This window comes from Corylus avellana, chromosome 2 (genome assembly GCF_965113065.1).
Source record: "Corylus avellana chromosome 2, dhCorAvel1.hap1.2, whole genome shotgun sequence".
In the NCBI taxonomy this organism is placed as follows: Eukaryota; Viridiplantae; Streptophyta; class Magnoliopsida; order Fagales; family Betulaceae; genus Corylus; species Corylus avellana.
Window position 1 is genome coordinate 47,795,760 of NC_142491.1, and position 16,169 is coordinate 47,811,928.

At 37.2% G+C, this 16,169-nt stretch overlaps 3 protein-coding genes across 3 annotated transcripts; 2 read left to right on the forward strand and 1 right to left on the reverse strand.

Annotated features, from left to right (window-relative positions):
* The first annotated feature begins 420 nt into the window (after positions 1 to 420).
* On the forward strand, positions 421 to 2,710 carry LOC132187385 (large ribosomal subunit protein eL36x). Its single transcript, XM_059601683.1, has 4 exons — positions 421 to 516; positions 1,375 to 1,479; positions 1,973 to 2,172; positions 2,421 to 2,710. Exons 2-4 carry the CDS (start codon positions 1,378 to 1,380, stop codon positions 2,449 to 2,451), a joined length of 333 nt encoding a protein of 110 aa, XP_059457666.1. The 5' UTR covers positions 421 to 516; positions 1,375 to 1,377; the 3' UTR covers positions 2,452 to 2,710.
* A 975-nt stretch (positions 2,711 to 3,685) lies between these two features.
* On the forward strand, positions 3,686 to 5,592 carry LOC132162323 (AAA-type ATPase family protein). The gene has a single exon (XM_059572570.2). The coding sequence runs from the start codon at positions 3,750 to 3,752 to the stop codon at positions 5,457 to 5,459; it is 1,710 nt and encodes a 569-aa protein (XP_059428553.1). The 5' UTR covers positions 3,686 to 3,749; the 3' UTR covers positions 5,460 to 5,592.
* A 607-nt stretch (positions 5,593 to 6,199) lies between these two features.
* On the reverse strand, positions 6,200 to 11,971 carry LOC132182963 (coproporphyrinogen-III oxidase 1, chloroplastic). Its single transcript, XM_059596341.2, has 8 exons — positions 11,246 to 11,971; positions 11,082 to 11,157; positions 9,457 to 9,551; positions 8,423 to 8,506; positions 7,060 to 7,147; positions 6,836 to 6,960; positions 6,652 to 6,750; positions 6,200 to 6,526 (listed from the first exon to the last, which is right to left on the reverse strand). Exons 1-8 carry the CDS (start codon positions 11,819 to 11,821, stop codon positions 6,458 to 6,460), a joined length of 1,212 nt encoding a protein of 403 aa, XP_059452324.2. The 5' UTR covers positions 11,822 to 11,971; the 3' UTR covers positions 6,200 to 6,457.
* Between the last annotated feature and the right edge of the window lie 4,198 nt (positions 11,972 to 16,169).

The following is a 16,169-nucleotide window of genomic DNA, read 5'->3' on the forward strand; positions in this document are numbered from 1 at the left end:
TGAAACTTCATGGAAGTAAACTGCATTTTCCCCTTATTTTTAATATTAATTTTTTTTTAAAAAAAATGCCTGGCGTGCTGTGAATCACGACTCCTCAAGGCTAGACCCACGGCCATGGCCGTTTGGCCCGTTTCTGTGTTTTTTTTCTTCGAGACCATCTCTTCTTTCTCTTTTCTTCTCTTTTCATCATCTAGTGAATGTGGTTCTAGTTTAATTCTGTGCAATTATTGTGATTTAGCTAATGTGGCAATTGGTGATTGGAGGCTGTAAAAGAGACATTTTGCATAGCATCCGGACCAAAGTTTAATTCTTAAAAATAACATTTTTTAGCTTTAAAATTTTATTTTTCAATTCTATCTCACTCTAAGGCTTCATCATTGACTGAATTACCCTTTACCTTTTCCTCGTATTCCTCCTCCTTCAAGTCGGCTATAAAAGCAATCACAAACCCAGCACACAACCCCCTCTTTTTCTCCGACCCGCCTCGGTTTATCGGAGCTTTGACTCATCCCAAAGGTAACAAAACCTCCGCCTTCTGTCTCTCAGTTAGCTTTCTCCGACATGATTCTGTAGTTTTAGTCGATCAACTTATCTGTTTTGCTGCTAAGAAATCTGGAAAAGATAAAACAATTTAGAATCTTTTTTGAGGTAACAGTATAGCTTTCTTTCCTTCACTTCTCACCGACGAGACAAAGCTCCACATTTTCGGACTCTTCTGTGTGTGTGTGTGTGTTTTTATCTATATGTGTTGAGAGTGTTAGGTGTGAATATTCAGTATTTGCATATCATGTGTGAGAGCTTATTTGGGTTTTATACATTCCAAGTGATTGTGAACATTTTTGCCTGCTTGTTTGTTGCTTAGATTTGTATTAAATAAAAATAATTACGTGATAATTCTGAAATCCCATCTCTCTCTTTTTTGTTTTTTATAATCTAAGATTCTGAGCGATTTAGTTTTTGGATGTACCGATTCTTTTTAAATGTTTTACTGATTGTTTGTTGTTGAGATCTATCTTGAAGTAAAGAATACATGTACTAGTTTTGAGACCCAACTCATTTTTGCTAGTTAAAAGTTCTCTGTGATTTATTTAAAGATTTCATTTTGTTTTCAAGATGTTTTACTGCATGCTGGTTGTCCAGTTTTATGGTAAGACAAACGGTATATATCATAGTTTAAGAAAAGTAATTTATGACGCCCATAGAAATAAGTGTCACAAATTCTGAATTCGGTTAAAAGTTTGGTCAAAAAAGAGCTGATATAAGAAAAATCTTTGATTATTAATGATTGAAACCTGTTTGCACGCTATCTTGTGATTTTCATTTGATTTCCCTTTTATCTAGGTGAACGGTAATGAATTGTGATTTTCTAAGCAGGTAATGGCTCCTAAACAGCCAAATACTGGCCTCTTTGTGGGCTTGAATAAAGGCCATGTTGTCACCAAGAAAGAATTGGCTTCACGTCCTTCTGATCGCAAAGGAGTAAGTTGATTCATTTGCTAACATACTTTTATGGAGTCTGTGTCTTCACTGTTTTAATACCACCAAGTCATGTTTTACATTTGGGAATCATTGAAGCAAATAACTTGTTGATTTTAGCATATTAAAGTAAGAAGCGCACTTTTTACGGAGTTCAAAATATATTGATTTATAAATAAATGGATAGATGAGAAAGAATTTCCCATTGGTAACGCTTCCACTTGTCACCTATCGTAATGATAAATGGCTTGTCTCGTGTGTTAAGACAAGTAGCCTCTCATTGTTCTACCATTACTGTACTATCTTCCAGTGGGAGTGTGGCTAAAGAACATATTTTTCCTTGGTTGTGAATAATATTCTACATGGTTTCAGTCAAATCATTCTCACTACGATTTAAATTTTCTTTTTTGATATTCTTCATGGCACAATCTGTTGATACTTTCTCTCCCCCCCCTGCCCCCTTCTCTTCCCACGTGTTTGTTTATTACACATGCAGAAAACTAGTAAAAGAGTCCACTTTGTGAGGAACTTGATCAGGGAAGTTGCTGGATTTGCACCATATGAGAAGAGGATCACTGAGCTTCTTAAAGTTGGAAAGGACAAGCGCGCTCTGAAAGTAGCTAAAAGAAAGCTTGGCACTCACAAGAGGGCAAAGAAGAAGCGTGAAGAAATGTCTAATGTTCTTCGCAAGATGAGGTAAATATTCTTGGAAATTCTCACTCCTACATGTGTTATCAAAATTCATTGTGTTTTTCTTTTTTGCCTAGGCAAAACTTCTTTGTGTTCAAATCTGAGTTCTACCACCTATTATAATTTTCTTGAGAAGTGCCATGGTAACTTGATACCCTTGTATATATAGCATCTTAACGGAAATGCAAAGAGTTTCGGTTGTTGGATATTTTCAAGTGCTATATCTTATTTTCTTCATGGGGACTTGTCTTCAGGTCTGGTGGAGCTGGAGAAAAGAAGAAGTGATCTCATCGCCACGTTCTCGACTAAATGCCTTACTGTGAAGAGTTGTTTTCGGCCTGTGCAATACTTCCTAGTCCGAGACTTGGAAGTTTTTTTTAGTTCTGTTTTGAATGAGTGCGAGAACGCGAAGCACTTTATGCACATTTATTATGTTTTTTAGATTTCAAGTGTGGCTTACCCTTTGGTAGGAGGACATATTGATTTTTCAGTAGTGTTGTTTACATTTAATATTTGTGCAAGTGTGGCTCAATGGTTTTTATCATCGTTGTAGAAAATATCATTTTGCTTCATTCTTATGGAAAGTGCCTACGATTGCCACTGAGATCAAACTGGAAAAGTAGCTAAGGTAGATAAGTACGCAATGAAAGTTGTAACTTGCAGACTCTATGGGTAAAGATAATGTAACCCACTCAGAAAATGTATTGGAGTTTATCTGATTGTAGATCAGCCATTCTTTAGTCAATTAAGAGAAGTAATAAGATTGGTGAAAAGGCGCATATGTCGGGGACCTAAATATAATAGGGAAAATTACAGTTTACCTCTCCAAAGTTGACAGCGTTTTTTAATTCGAGCACCAAAGTTTTAATTTTAGTAATTCACCTCCCAAAGTTTCAAATTTTTGCAATTTGACCAATTGCATCCAAAACTTCTCTTATTGCCCATCATTTTTATTTTTATTTATTTTTTTATAAAAAATTCGAGGCGGCCGTAACTACCCTTTGCCCATTTGGCCATAACCCTAAATTTGTTTGTTTGTTTTTTTTTTTTTTTTTTTCATAAAAAAAAAAATAAAATTTGGGCAATATGGAAATTTTGGGATAATATTGGTCGAATTGAAAAAAATTTAAACTTTGTGGGGGTGAATTGCAAAAATTAAAACTTTGATATTCGAATTGAAAAACACTATCAACCTTAATGGGGTAAATTGTAATTTTTCCAATATAATAAGACCACTACTAGTTTTCTCGCCATCCAAGCTCAAGCCACCCGTATACCTCTTCGATGAACTGTACACCAGAGGGCCAATGTGGAAGAGCAGAAATGGAAATTGAAGAGCATGGGAAGTTCTAGAGATAGTGCTGCGTGAGGAAAATGCAAGTTTTGAGTAAATCATATCTTTTGCTAGAAAAAGAAAAAGAGCAAAACATCAAATTTAAATCAGAAATAATGGTAGACCCACTAAAGTATAAAATAGCTTGGTAATTCCAGTCCCAAACGTCAAACGTGGTAGCTGGGGTCCGAAAGATTGGGCAAAAAGTATAAAAGAAGAAGTAGCCCTGTTCGGTGATTCGGCGTAAAAGATGGAGGAGATGCAGCAGTTGCTAAACATGGGCTTCCCAAACGAATTGGCAGCGCAAGCCCTGTCCGCCACCGGTGGCAAATCAACCCTGAAAGCCACCGAGTGGATTCTCAATCACAAATCCTCCACCACTACCACTTGTACCACTTTTTCTACGCCTAAACCCTCCCAACCCAAACTCGACCGCTTCTTCCCCCTTCAATCCAAACCCTCCAACAATCCCTCATCTCCCACACCCTCAATCCAAATCCACCAAACTGAACAACAAGAGCAAGAACAAGAACAAGAATTGCAACAACAATCCAAGCGGCCCAAACTAAATAGCCCCCATCCCCACCAGCCCTTACCGGAGCGCATGCGTCCTCGTACCATATACGACGTCGTTGGCCAAGACCACCTTCTCGGCACCAACTCCCTCCTTCGTTCCGCAATCGAATGCAATCGCCTTCCTTCCATTGTCTTCTGGGGCCCTCCCGGTACCGGTAAGACCTCCATTGCCAAAGCTATTGTTAATTCCACTTCCGCTTCTTCTTCTTCGTATAGATTCGTTTCCTTGTCGGCTGCCACTTGTGGAGTTAAGGATGTCAGGGACGCGGTTGAGGGCGCTAGAAAACTAAGACTATCTAAGAACAAGAGGACTGTGCTGTTTGTGGATGAGGTTCATCGGTTTAACAAGTCGCAACAGGACTCTTTCTTGCCCGTCATTGAAGATGGGAGTGTTGTCTTCATTGGTGCCACCACAGAAAACCCATCTTTTCATTTGATTACGCCTTTGTTGTCTCGGTGTCGGGTTCTGACTCTTAACCCTTTGAAACCGCACCATGTTGCCCTGCTACTCGAGCGGGCTTTAAACGATCTGGACAAGGGATTGACACAGAGTGTAGGAACGCACCTTGATGTGAATGGGGAAGCTATTGAGTTTATATCCGCGAATTGCGACGGGGATGCTCGGGTGGCATTGAATGCCTTGGAGATTTCCGCTATTACGGCAGCTGCCCGGGTTCCCGTTAAGGAGGAGGAGCCTAGAGCCCGTGGTGAGGATCATGTGGAAAATGAGGAAGCTGGGGTTGGTTCGTTTGCAGCCATTGTCACTTTGGATGATGCTAAGGAGGCAATGCAGTGCAAGCATCTTGCTTATGACAAAGCTGGGGAGGAGCACTATAATTTGATCAGTGCCCTCCATAAGTCTATGAGAGGAAGTGATGCAGATGCTGCGATTTATTGGTTGGCAAGAATGTTAGAAGGAGGTGAACAGCCTCTCTACATTGCTCGGAGATTAATAAGGTTTGCGAGTGAGGATGTTGGTTTGGCCGACCCGTCTGCTCTCAACCAGGCTGTTGCGTGCTACCAAGCCTGCCACTTTTTGGGAATGCCCGAGTGCAATGTGATTCTTGCACAATGTGTGGCTTATTTGGCTTTGGCTCCTAAGTCTGTCTCTGTGTATCGAGCTATCGAGGCTGCACAGAATGTAGTGAGGGAATCAGTTGGACAGAATGAGGGAGTGCCTCTTCATCTGAGGAATGCGCCAACTAAATTAATGAATGAACTTGGATACGGAAAGGGCTATATTTACCCTCCTGACAGTGACACTCCCTTTTCATCACAGAGCTATCTGCCACCCTCACTTCAAGGTTACAAGTTCCTCGATTGGCCTACAAGTAATACAACCTATATGGATGAGAAGCCTTTACTCCCCGCCGGGAGTTTTTAAAGTACTTCTTCTATTATGGTTACTTCCTCTTTTTGTGGATGGTGGTTTATTATTGTACAAATTTGGTGCCTGCCTTACACCAAAGTCAAATGTACCGACTACTCCTTATTATATATAGGAAATGGTTGAATTTGAGGTGGTTTTTGATACAAGATAGCTATTCTTAAGGATAAGTTACCAAATAAAAAAATAACTATTTCATAAGAATAGCCATTTTATTCTATAAATATATCTGCGAATCATACATGGCCTGAGTCCACGTATGGCTTTTGCTAGGTCTAGGACAGTGAATTGTGCATGTTACGTGGTTGATGAAATCATTGCAAGAAATTGGAGCGAAGTTCAAAGATTTTTCTAGTTGAGTGTTAGAGTTAAAGCTGTCGCGTTCAAATTTCTTTATAGTTAGATTGTGCTGCATAGTAGTCCCTCTTTTTTTTTTCTTTTTTCTTTTTTTTTTCTTTTTTTAAAAAAAAAATTTATTTTTTACTGAGTTTATAAACGTGTATTTTTTCTTCTTAATTGAGGGTCTGTATTCTTCTTGTGTAAGCAGTTTCTAATGAATTGATTTACTTAAAAAAAAAGGGTCAAAGCTTTTACCAGTTATTCGTTTCCATAAAGTGAAGATGAACAATCCATGTACGAGCCATACTCATAATTATATGATTCACACTTAATAATTCTACCCGAAAAACGTCATGTTATTAACTTCCTTGACATGCAACATATATAGGATTTACAGATTTATGCAATTACTGGCACTTGCTAGCCGCGTCATCATTGTATTTATTCACCAGAAGATTTTTCTGTCCTTACAAAAGACCATACTCATAATTTATGATTCACACCTCTACCGCCTTTTACTTCTAGTGGATTACATCTATGTAGACATCGGGCTCTAACTTCTAACTGAGCAATAAAGAAACACTCATTGAAAAGGAGGACAGGGGAAGAGGTAAGGGAGGGGGATTGGGAATATAAAGACATTCTTTTCAATGATTTTAGATCCATTCCTTTGGATTGATGCAGGCATCTAATAGTTTCCATTCTTCAGTTCCCTCTTCTGGTTGCTGCACACGACAAACAACAAAACCATCCTTGCATTATGAGTCAGATATATTCCATTCATCAGTTCCCCCTGTCCTTTTACTAATACCACATAGAATTTTCATTCAGAGAGATTGAAGAAGCTTACATGGTCATATTCCCATCGAGCAGTTAGTGGGAGAGAAACAAGAATACTTTCAATTCGACCTCCTGTCTTCAGCCCAAATGTTGTACCCCGATCATAAACCTTTATTGATAAGAAAACAGGTTAACAAGGCCTCATTAAGAAAAATTTTACACATGTCTAACATCTGTAGAGTTAGTGTTGATACCAAATTGAATTCTACATAGCGTCCTCTTCGCAATTGCTGCCATGCCTTGTGCTGGTCTGTGAATGGTATATTCTTCCTTTTCTCTATGATTGGTATGTAAGCAGGAACCACAGAATTCGCACATTCTACAAGTCAATAGATGTGAGCATGAAGAGGATTGAAGTAAATTGAAACTAAAAGGTAAACCACATAATGACAACAATTCAATATTTTCAAGCAATTACCAGTGGCAAAGGAAAGAAGCATCTCTTGGTCATAGTCATTTAGATCATCAAAAAATATCCCGCCAAGCCCCCGTCTCTCAGCACGATGCTGCATATAACATTAGCAGTCAATATGGAGCAAAACCGTCTAGGAAAGCCAATGAATTTCACACCTTAGATAAATAGAACCAAAATCATTATAACAGATAACATTTGTCCTATTCAGCTAATAAAAAAGTCTGAACAACCCAAGAATACTGAATAGCTATCAAGCATGCTCTCTAACTGGCACCGACAAAGAAATAAAACCAATGAAGTCACTCTATTGATCATTTCAACAATGAAGCAGAAATATTTCTTATCACATTGATTTTGGAATCAAAGGGCATTCCAAGCTAGAGTTTCCAATGACCTGAGTCCAAAGTTTATAGGCCCCTTTGCATTTGGTATGTGCAAAATTGCCCAATGCAACCTGCCCCATATAGGGTTAGGAAACCTGACCCAGAGCAAGAAATGACAAGCCCTGAAGAAATAAAACTAACTTCAGATTCCTAAGTAACTTTAAAAATGAAAGCAATGTTACAAATATACGAGTTGAAATAATGAGAGATGGTTGGGCACTGAACCTTGATCCAAATCCTTCATTTTGGGAACCATAATCCATCCCAATAAAAAATACAACTACAACGCACATAAGCTCATAACAGGCAAAGAAGGGCATGCTGGCAGGTCCCCTTTGGTTAGAAGTTGCAAGCTTTCTTTTAAACTCAAGAGTATGGTAATAAGCTCTACTTTAACAATATTGTATAAAGGAACTCCATTTTGTGTTCAGCAACGGAGATAAGTGACATGTTTTACCTATAACCCCATCCCACATGTGATGTTGTCCAAGCAAACACAATGTATCAATGTATTGTTGATAAGATGTTGAACGCATACAGAACATGCAAAAATATCCTTTTGCTTAAATATTGGAGTCCTACCATGTTGTTCCATCAATGTATCTAAACTATCAACTTCAGGTGACCTCAAAGGGAGAACTTGGGCTTTGTTTTTTTTTACAAGAACTCTGACCTTAAACTGGTTCCTACATGGGGCAGACCAGTCCATATAATGGTTAAGTTGGAGACTCAGGTCGCTTTTAAATGTCAGCATTGCATTGTGTACAACTTGTTGACATACAAGACATTTTATTTAAATCCCAAACTTCATACAAATACTGAGATGCAAACCCAAGTTGTTCACGTGAGTGCATTTAAGTTTACATATTTAAATAGTAATGAGAAGTTTGCAGTATTTATAATAAGAGTAGCAAAAACTCAATGCATCCTCAGCACCACATATTACAAGATATTACTAATCAAAAGCTTTAGAAAGAAAATACCTTGATATAGAAATAATCATCACACCATTTCTTAAATCGAGGATAGAAGGTAGGATCGAATTTGTCACAAGCACTTTTTTGAACCTACAGAAGAAGGCCAATACCAGTAAGCCTAAATCCATTAATATCTCATTGTAAAACAAAGGGAAAATATAAATTTACTCCTTGAGTGATCATGCAATTTCAATTTACTCCCTCTGTTTTTAAATCTGACTTTTAACTCTTTTAAGTGTTTTGCGATTTTCACTTCACTCCTTCCTTTCAAAACTGCTTATGTGGCATTAACCCCACTAATTCCACAAACAATTTACCACGTTAGTTAAAAAAATAATTTCTTACTTTATTAAAAAATTAAAATATTTTTTTTAAAAAAAAGATAGATGGGGAGGGGTGGCTCACCTAAGAACCCCTTTGTTTGGGTTGGCAGTTAGAGCCACCCCCCCACTGGGGTGCCCGCCCCCTTGCGGGCTGGAGGGATGGCCCCATATGTCTTTTTTTTTTTATATGGTTTTAGAGGGAAGGAGCAAAGTGAAGAACGAGAAAAAATTAAGGCGTTAAAAGTTGGATTACTCAGGAAGTAAATTTATATTTTTCCCTCAAACGAACAGAACTTCTAAATCTGGAGGTGATAAGTCAAACCATGTATGCAGTTCTTAAGACTGCTATAGATGAACACTTGAACATCGAAATATATTTTAAATCGGCAGACCGCTAATTGTGTCTGATTCCTTCGTGCAGATGATGAATTCAACATATGCAAAAAGCCCCAAATTTCTGTTCCATTCCCTTCTAATCTAGTATTCAGACACAATTAGCCTACTTTTTCTCACATAAAGGAAAAATAATTTTCCTTTTGCTATTCATTCCACACAGACCAGCTGCTTGTTGAGCCTATAGAGGGAGCACAGAGAATTTCTTCAATTTTTTTGAATTTATGTCATTAGGAAAAACGTGATTTGTCTACAAGAGTAAAAACACTTCTCAATGTTTCAAATAGAAAAAATGAATCAGTGTCAGATGTTTTAAGCAAATACCAAATGGAAATGCTTGACATCCTCCTCAAAGATGTAAGCAGGAGTCAAATCAGTTCCGCCACCAAACCACCACTGTCTTGGTGCTCCCGGAGTATCTACATGAAACAACAGTAGACATCAACAAACAATGCAAACTGTCATACTAGTTATGAACATTTACGGCCAGTGAAACAAGAATTAGTCAATGATATTTGCTTCATCTCCTGTAACATGTGTATAATGTAAATAGGGCCGCCAATCTCCCTCGAGGTTTGAGGAAATGTTAAGGAATTACCTCCTATTTTCAAAAATCAACACTCCGCCTTTGGAAGTTTGTGATCCACATAACAGATACACTCATGTAGGACTCACACACCCTTTTAAATTGTGACAAAATACTTATTTTTCAATTAGAATTCCCATCCAAAGTAACCTCAGATAACGATTACTAACTAGACTAACCAGACTAGTTAGATGACAAGCAAACCAGAGATAACAATTAAAATAGCAACCTCAGGAAGTTCAGTATTATTTACTAAAAAGTATCCCCAATTTGACGATGCTGATGAGGGGAAATGAAATGATAGTGCATTTTCTCAAGGAACTCACACAATTGACATCAGAATAAAAAAGTAAATTATGTTTCACTGATAATGTAAAACATGGAGTAATTCCTTCAAGGAAGTGGGGTGTAGTAGCTTAGTGGGTAGTTATTATCCTTGTTTATGTTAGTGCTACATGGATAGTTAGTCTTCAGTTATTATGTTATGTTAGTGGGTAGTTATGTGTCATGGGCTAGTGTGTATTATGGGTGGTTACTGGATGTGTTGTGAGTAGTGGGTTAAGCCTAGTATAAACCAAGAGTCTAGAGATTGGTTGGGGTATTGAATTTGTAATCTGACTTCTGTCTTCGTGGTTTGTCTCCAACCCTTAAGTGGAGTTCATTATCTATCAATTATCTACATATTTCTGTTCAATTTATCGTGGGTTCCTATCATTCACGCCAATCAAAGAGTCAGATCTATACATCCATCTTCCCATTAACGCTCAAAAGGAGAGGTCTAAAATTTGTGGGGACAAGTATGTATAATCTGAGGGCCAAGACAACCCAACCTAGTGCAAGAAGTAACCACAAAGAAATAATTCAACCCAAAAGAATACTGAATTTACAAACACCCTTCTTAGTCTCCACGAAGTGATCTATGTTTGAAGTAATATTTGGTAGGTTATTGATCATAATGCCTACATACATAAAACTCTTTTCTTCCCTTCTGTCAAGAGCAAAACAAGTAAAATGGATTTTGTATGACATACATCATCTCATATATACCAACTGCTGGTAGTTTTTTTCCCTCTTTAGACAACTAAATTGAACTATGTTAGTAATGTGTTTCAGGGTGTTTTTTTGTTTTTAATATGAAAAAGTGGAAAACTGATTTTGTGTTTTGAGGAGTTTTTTTTTTTTTTTTTGGAGCTGTTTGTTAATGTATTTGACTTGAGAAGAGAAAACAAAGCCATTAACAAACATGGCACCCTCGCAAACTCTATACATAATGCAGGTGAATAGAATGTTGTATAATGAGAAATCAACTTGAAATAGCACGCTTGATGCCTGAAAAATATTACATTTAGGCAGAAAGATATACCTTTGGAAGTGTCAGTCTCAAAATATCGATAATTAAAATGCAATGTGGGGGCAAATGGGTTCTTTGGATGTAGAACCTGAAACAGAACAGAGAAACAGAGACATTTTCATATCTATACAATACATATGGCCACGATGGCTTTGGATGGAAATGTTTGTATTTACGGAGCTAATTCCAGCGGCGAAGAAGGGAACGGGACCGGGCTTGGTCTGATCGGCGGCGGCCTTGGCGGCACGATAGGCTTCAGGAGGCATGATACCATAGACAACGGAGACATTAACCCCAGCCTTCTCCCAAACGGCGCCGTCCTGCAGAACTCTGCTGATGCCGCCGCCACCGCCAGGCCTCGACCAGACGTCTTCCTTGAACTTGGCCCCTCCTTCTTCCACGGCCTCGATCGCTTCGCACACGCGGTCTTGTGCTTCCCTTATCATCTTCTCGAAGCGGGACCGTACAGACGACGGTGAGGAGGAAAGGGCGGCATCATCGTCGTCGGATTGGCGGAGGAAAGTGTGGGGCCGGTGGGTCTCTGGGGTTTCCTTCTCAATGGATATGGCGGATCGAATTAAGAGATTGGGCTTCTTATAATTGAAGGAGAAGCAAGGGAAGCCTAGGAGGGTTAGGGTTCTTCCGTTAGCCACTGAAATGTGGGGTTTTGCTTTTGTTGATGATGGTGAGGTGAGAGGGAAAAGAGTGAAGGAAGAGGAAGACGAGAAAATGGCAGTTGCTGCAGGTGACATTGCTCTCAGCTGCTTTGGTTTGGAAGAAAACACGCACAAACAACAAAAGAAGAAAAGAGACTCGAACAGGTCCAACAGGATATATCTGTGGAGATGAAGTTTCAGTCTTGGATTGAGAGAGAGAGAGAGAGAGAGGGACTGATTGGGCGACTTTAAAATATGATAACCTTAGCCCGTGGTAACAATGCCGTGGTCCCGTGGACTGAAAATCAAGGTCCAAAACAATAGGCCAATTTCTACCGCAGACCTTTTAACTTCAAAAGTCCAAATGGATAAAAAAAAGAAAAAAAAAGTAAAGTTGTCACGGCCTCAAGCTACGGCCAAATTGACAATATCCTCCAAATGTCTCAGTCAAAATTCAAATTACCAAAATTTGTTAATGCTCACAGTAACAAAAATATCCTTAAAATTTTTTTTTTTTTAAAAAAAGAAATTCCACATACCCTTCATAGTATCAAACAATGTCTCTCCAAACTTTTTATTATTATAATGTCTCTCAAATTGCCAAAACATTGTCAATGTCTACTTAATTTTAGCAAAAAGATAAAAATGGCCTTATAAATTTCTCAAGACAAAAATATTCCTATAAAATCGAAAAAAATAAAAATAATTTATAATTTTTTAAAAACTAAAATTTTAATTAAAAAACAATTTTTTTTAATTTTTATTTTTTAAAACGAAAATGTTTAATTGTTTTTTTAAACGGATTTTTTTATTTTAAAAAACGAATTTTTTTTTTGATGCTTTTAAATGAAAATTTAAAATTTTTTAAAACGGAAATTTATATTTTAAAAAAATTATAAAAAAGAAATAAAAAAAAAATCGAAAATTTTTAATTTTTTTCTTATAAAAAGGATTTTTTTTTTTTAAAAAAAAAAAAAAAAAATTGGCCACCACTTGGATTTTTTATATATATATTTTTTGTTTTAGGCTTTTTTGTAAGGTTTAGTATCTTTTGTTTTTATTTTACTAAGGGTAATTTCGTCTTTAAGGAGTACTATATACTTATACGAACAAAGATTTAAACATGTTTTATGGCTCTTATGTTTTACGGGATTTTTTGTTTGTTTATGTGATTTAGTCGATTTTCAACCATTTTTAAAAGTGTTTTTATGATTTTGAAAGCAAAACAAGGGAAATATTTATTTGATTTAATAAGCATAAATTGAACATAAATACTTTCAAAACACCAAAGAAATATTATGCATTGCACCTTATGTCAGGATTGATTTGATTCCCTTAAAAGTTTAGTGAAAAATTTTGTTTTATTTTGTATTCATTAAAAAAATATTTTGTTTAGTTTGCTTTGTATTTTTTTTAGAATGTTTAGAATTATATGAATTTTAACTTTCATTGAAATATTATAGGTATCATACCAATTATATTAAAAACTAATGCTTTGATAATCAAAATTCATATGTTTTCTTCTTGCTATTATTTTCATTTTAAACTACTCACATGAGAACAAATATTTTAACATATTTTTTATGGATTAAAATAAAATTAAGTGTCTTATGATAGTAATATTTTTTTTTGTGAGTTATACATTCATGCAATGTTTTACGCAACTTTGTGTCACTATGTTTAGTAATATACATATTAATGTATATATATATATATATATATATATATAATGAAAGTAGAATATTTACATATATTTTTAAGTCTTTTTTTTATTAAAAAAATGCATTTAAATTTTAAAATTAAATTATAACAAAAAAAATCTCACTCCAAAGTCATCCTCCTGTGCTTCATCGCCTGTTGACATTGAGATAATAATTCTTAATTTGATGAATTTTAAATTTGTACTTCGGGTATTTGAAAATTGAGACCTTTGTTAGGTTTTCCATCAAATAGACCCCATCAGCAAATATATATATATATATATATATATAAAGAACCAAAAAGATATAAAAAAAAGCCACACTTCATTTGCCATGAAGAACCAACCCCCACAACCATGGCCTTGGGTTTCCAAGGTTAGAGACCTACGGCCTCCATGGGGTCTTCTCGCCATGGAGTAGAACCATGGTCAAGGAGGTCGTGGGTCTCCTCAGCCATGACCATGGGACTCATGGCCATGGAGACCTGAGGCCGGTCCTCCTTGGCATCCTCCCTCCAGTCTTGGAGGTTTACTGGCCATGGAGATTGGGGGATTTTTGTTTTCTTTTAGTTTTATTTGAGGGAAAACACAAGTAGAAAATTCATCAAACTGAAAATTGGTACCTAAAATTAAAAGTACTAAAGCACATGGGGTTGTAGCATATTTTCTCTTAATCTGCCTCAGACCAAAGAAAAGGGAAGAATTTTTTTTTAAAAAAGGTCAATTATTTTGTTAAAATAAACTAGAGAATATAGGGATAAAACTAAATACTATATTTCTGTGTGAATTGAACTGTATACAAAGAGGCATATTTATAGTTGAATAAGGCCAGATAAAATAGGAAATACAATTACGGAATTAAGGTACAATATTGCAGAATAATATAATATATATATATATATATATATATATATATATATATATATATGGAAAGCAATTATGGTGAATATCAAAATATATTCATAATATATTATGAATATATTCTAACATCCCCCCTCAAACTCAAGGTGGTAATGTAGATGCCAACTTGAGTTTGGAAACAAGATCACGAACCCGTCTAGGTGGATGTGCTTTAGTGAACACATCAGCCAATTGATCAGCTGAAGCAATAGGATAGAGATGGAGAGTCCCCTGCAAAAAATGGTTATGCACAAAATGACAGTCGATCTCAATGTGTTTAGTACGTTCATGAAATACATCATTATGCGCAATTTGAATTGCACTTCGATTGTCACAAAAGATAGGAGAACTGGAGGTCTGAGAAACACTCATATCATGTAGGAGCCAACGGAGCCAAAGAAGCTCAGAGGTGGTGTCAGCAAGAGCACGATACTCAGCTTCAGTGCTAGAGCGGGCAACAACAGATTACTTCTTGCTACACCAAGAGATGAGAGAATCACCAAGTAAGAAACAATAACCCGTGGTGGAACGACGATCAGTGGGCATTAAGTTCTTCAGACATAGCATTCTGCCAAAGAGGGTTAGTATGAGCCTCACGGAAGGAGTGACGTTCATGTAAAGTAGCAAAAGCAGAATAACAATGATAATCATGAAGATGAGAAGGAAGAGCTGTTACTCGAGTAGAACGACGAGGGACAGAGGGAGCTGGCTCAAGAGTAGATGGATCAACAAGTGGGGCAGAGTCATTGGGGTCGACCGTCGGACTGTCGTCTGGAGAGCTTGTCATCCCTGCATCAAGATCAATAGTGTCGGGGAGCAAGTCAAACGAGATATTAGTGAAGATAAGAGAAGAACTAGAGGGACTAGGAGGAAAAGACTCTATATCACTAAAGGACCTATGTTCCCAAAAAGTGACGTGCCGTGAGATGCTTAGCTGTTTGGAAATAGGATCATAACAACGATATCCTTTGTGTTCAATGCCATTCCTAAGAAAACAACATAGGTGAGAACGAGGTTCTAATTTTGTTCGTTCATGGGGTAGAAGAAGCACGAAACAGACACAACCAAAGATGCGGAGGGATTGGTAATAAGGAGGAGAACCATACAGGAATTCATAGGGGGACCTATTTAAGATAGTGGGAGACAGGACCCTATTAATGGTATAGACAGCGGTAAGAGCGGCTTCTCCCCAAAAGTGTTTAGGGATAGAAGCAGAGAGGAGCAAAGCCCTAACAGTGTCTAAGATGTGCCTGTATTTACGTTCAGCACAACCATTTTGTTGAGAAGTATTTGGGCATGAACGATGGGGAAGAGTGCCATTTTGTTTGAGGGTAGTGAGAACGGTAGATTCACAATATTCCATGGCATTATCAGAACGAAAATTTTTTATGTTTCTGAAAAATTGGGTTTGAACCATCCGTTGAAATTCAGAGTAAATTTTTGGAAGTTCAGACCGATTTGTAAAAAATAAAGCCATGTGTATCGAGAATAATCATCCACAAAAATCACAAAATAGCGGGATCCCCCCATGGTGGGAATATGCGCAGGGCCCCATACATCAGAATGCACTAAATCAAAAGGAGCAGAAGAAATAGATGCACTATTATTAAAAGGTAAAGCACTTTGTTTTCCAAGTTGACAGGCAACACAATTAAATGACTTAGACTTAACAGACCCCAACTGACCACTTGAAGCTAAAGAACGAAGACGAGAAATAGATGCATGTCCTAAACGAGAGTGCCATAAACTGAGGGTGGTAGAGGGAGACCGAGATGGAGTGGCAGCAGACACAGCAGGGGGAAGATGGAGTGATGAAAGCTCGAACAGACGTCCAATCTTACGGGC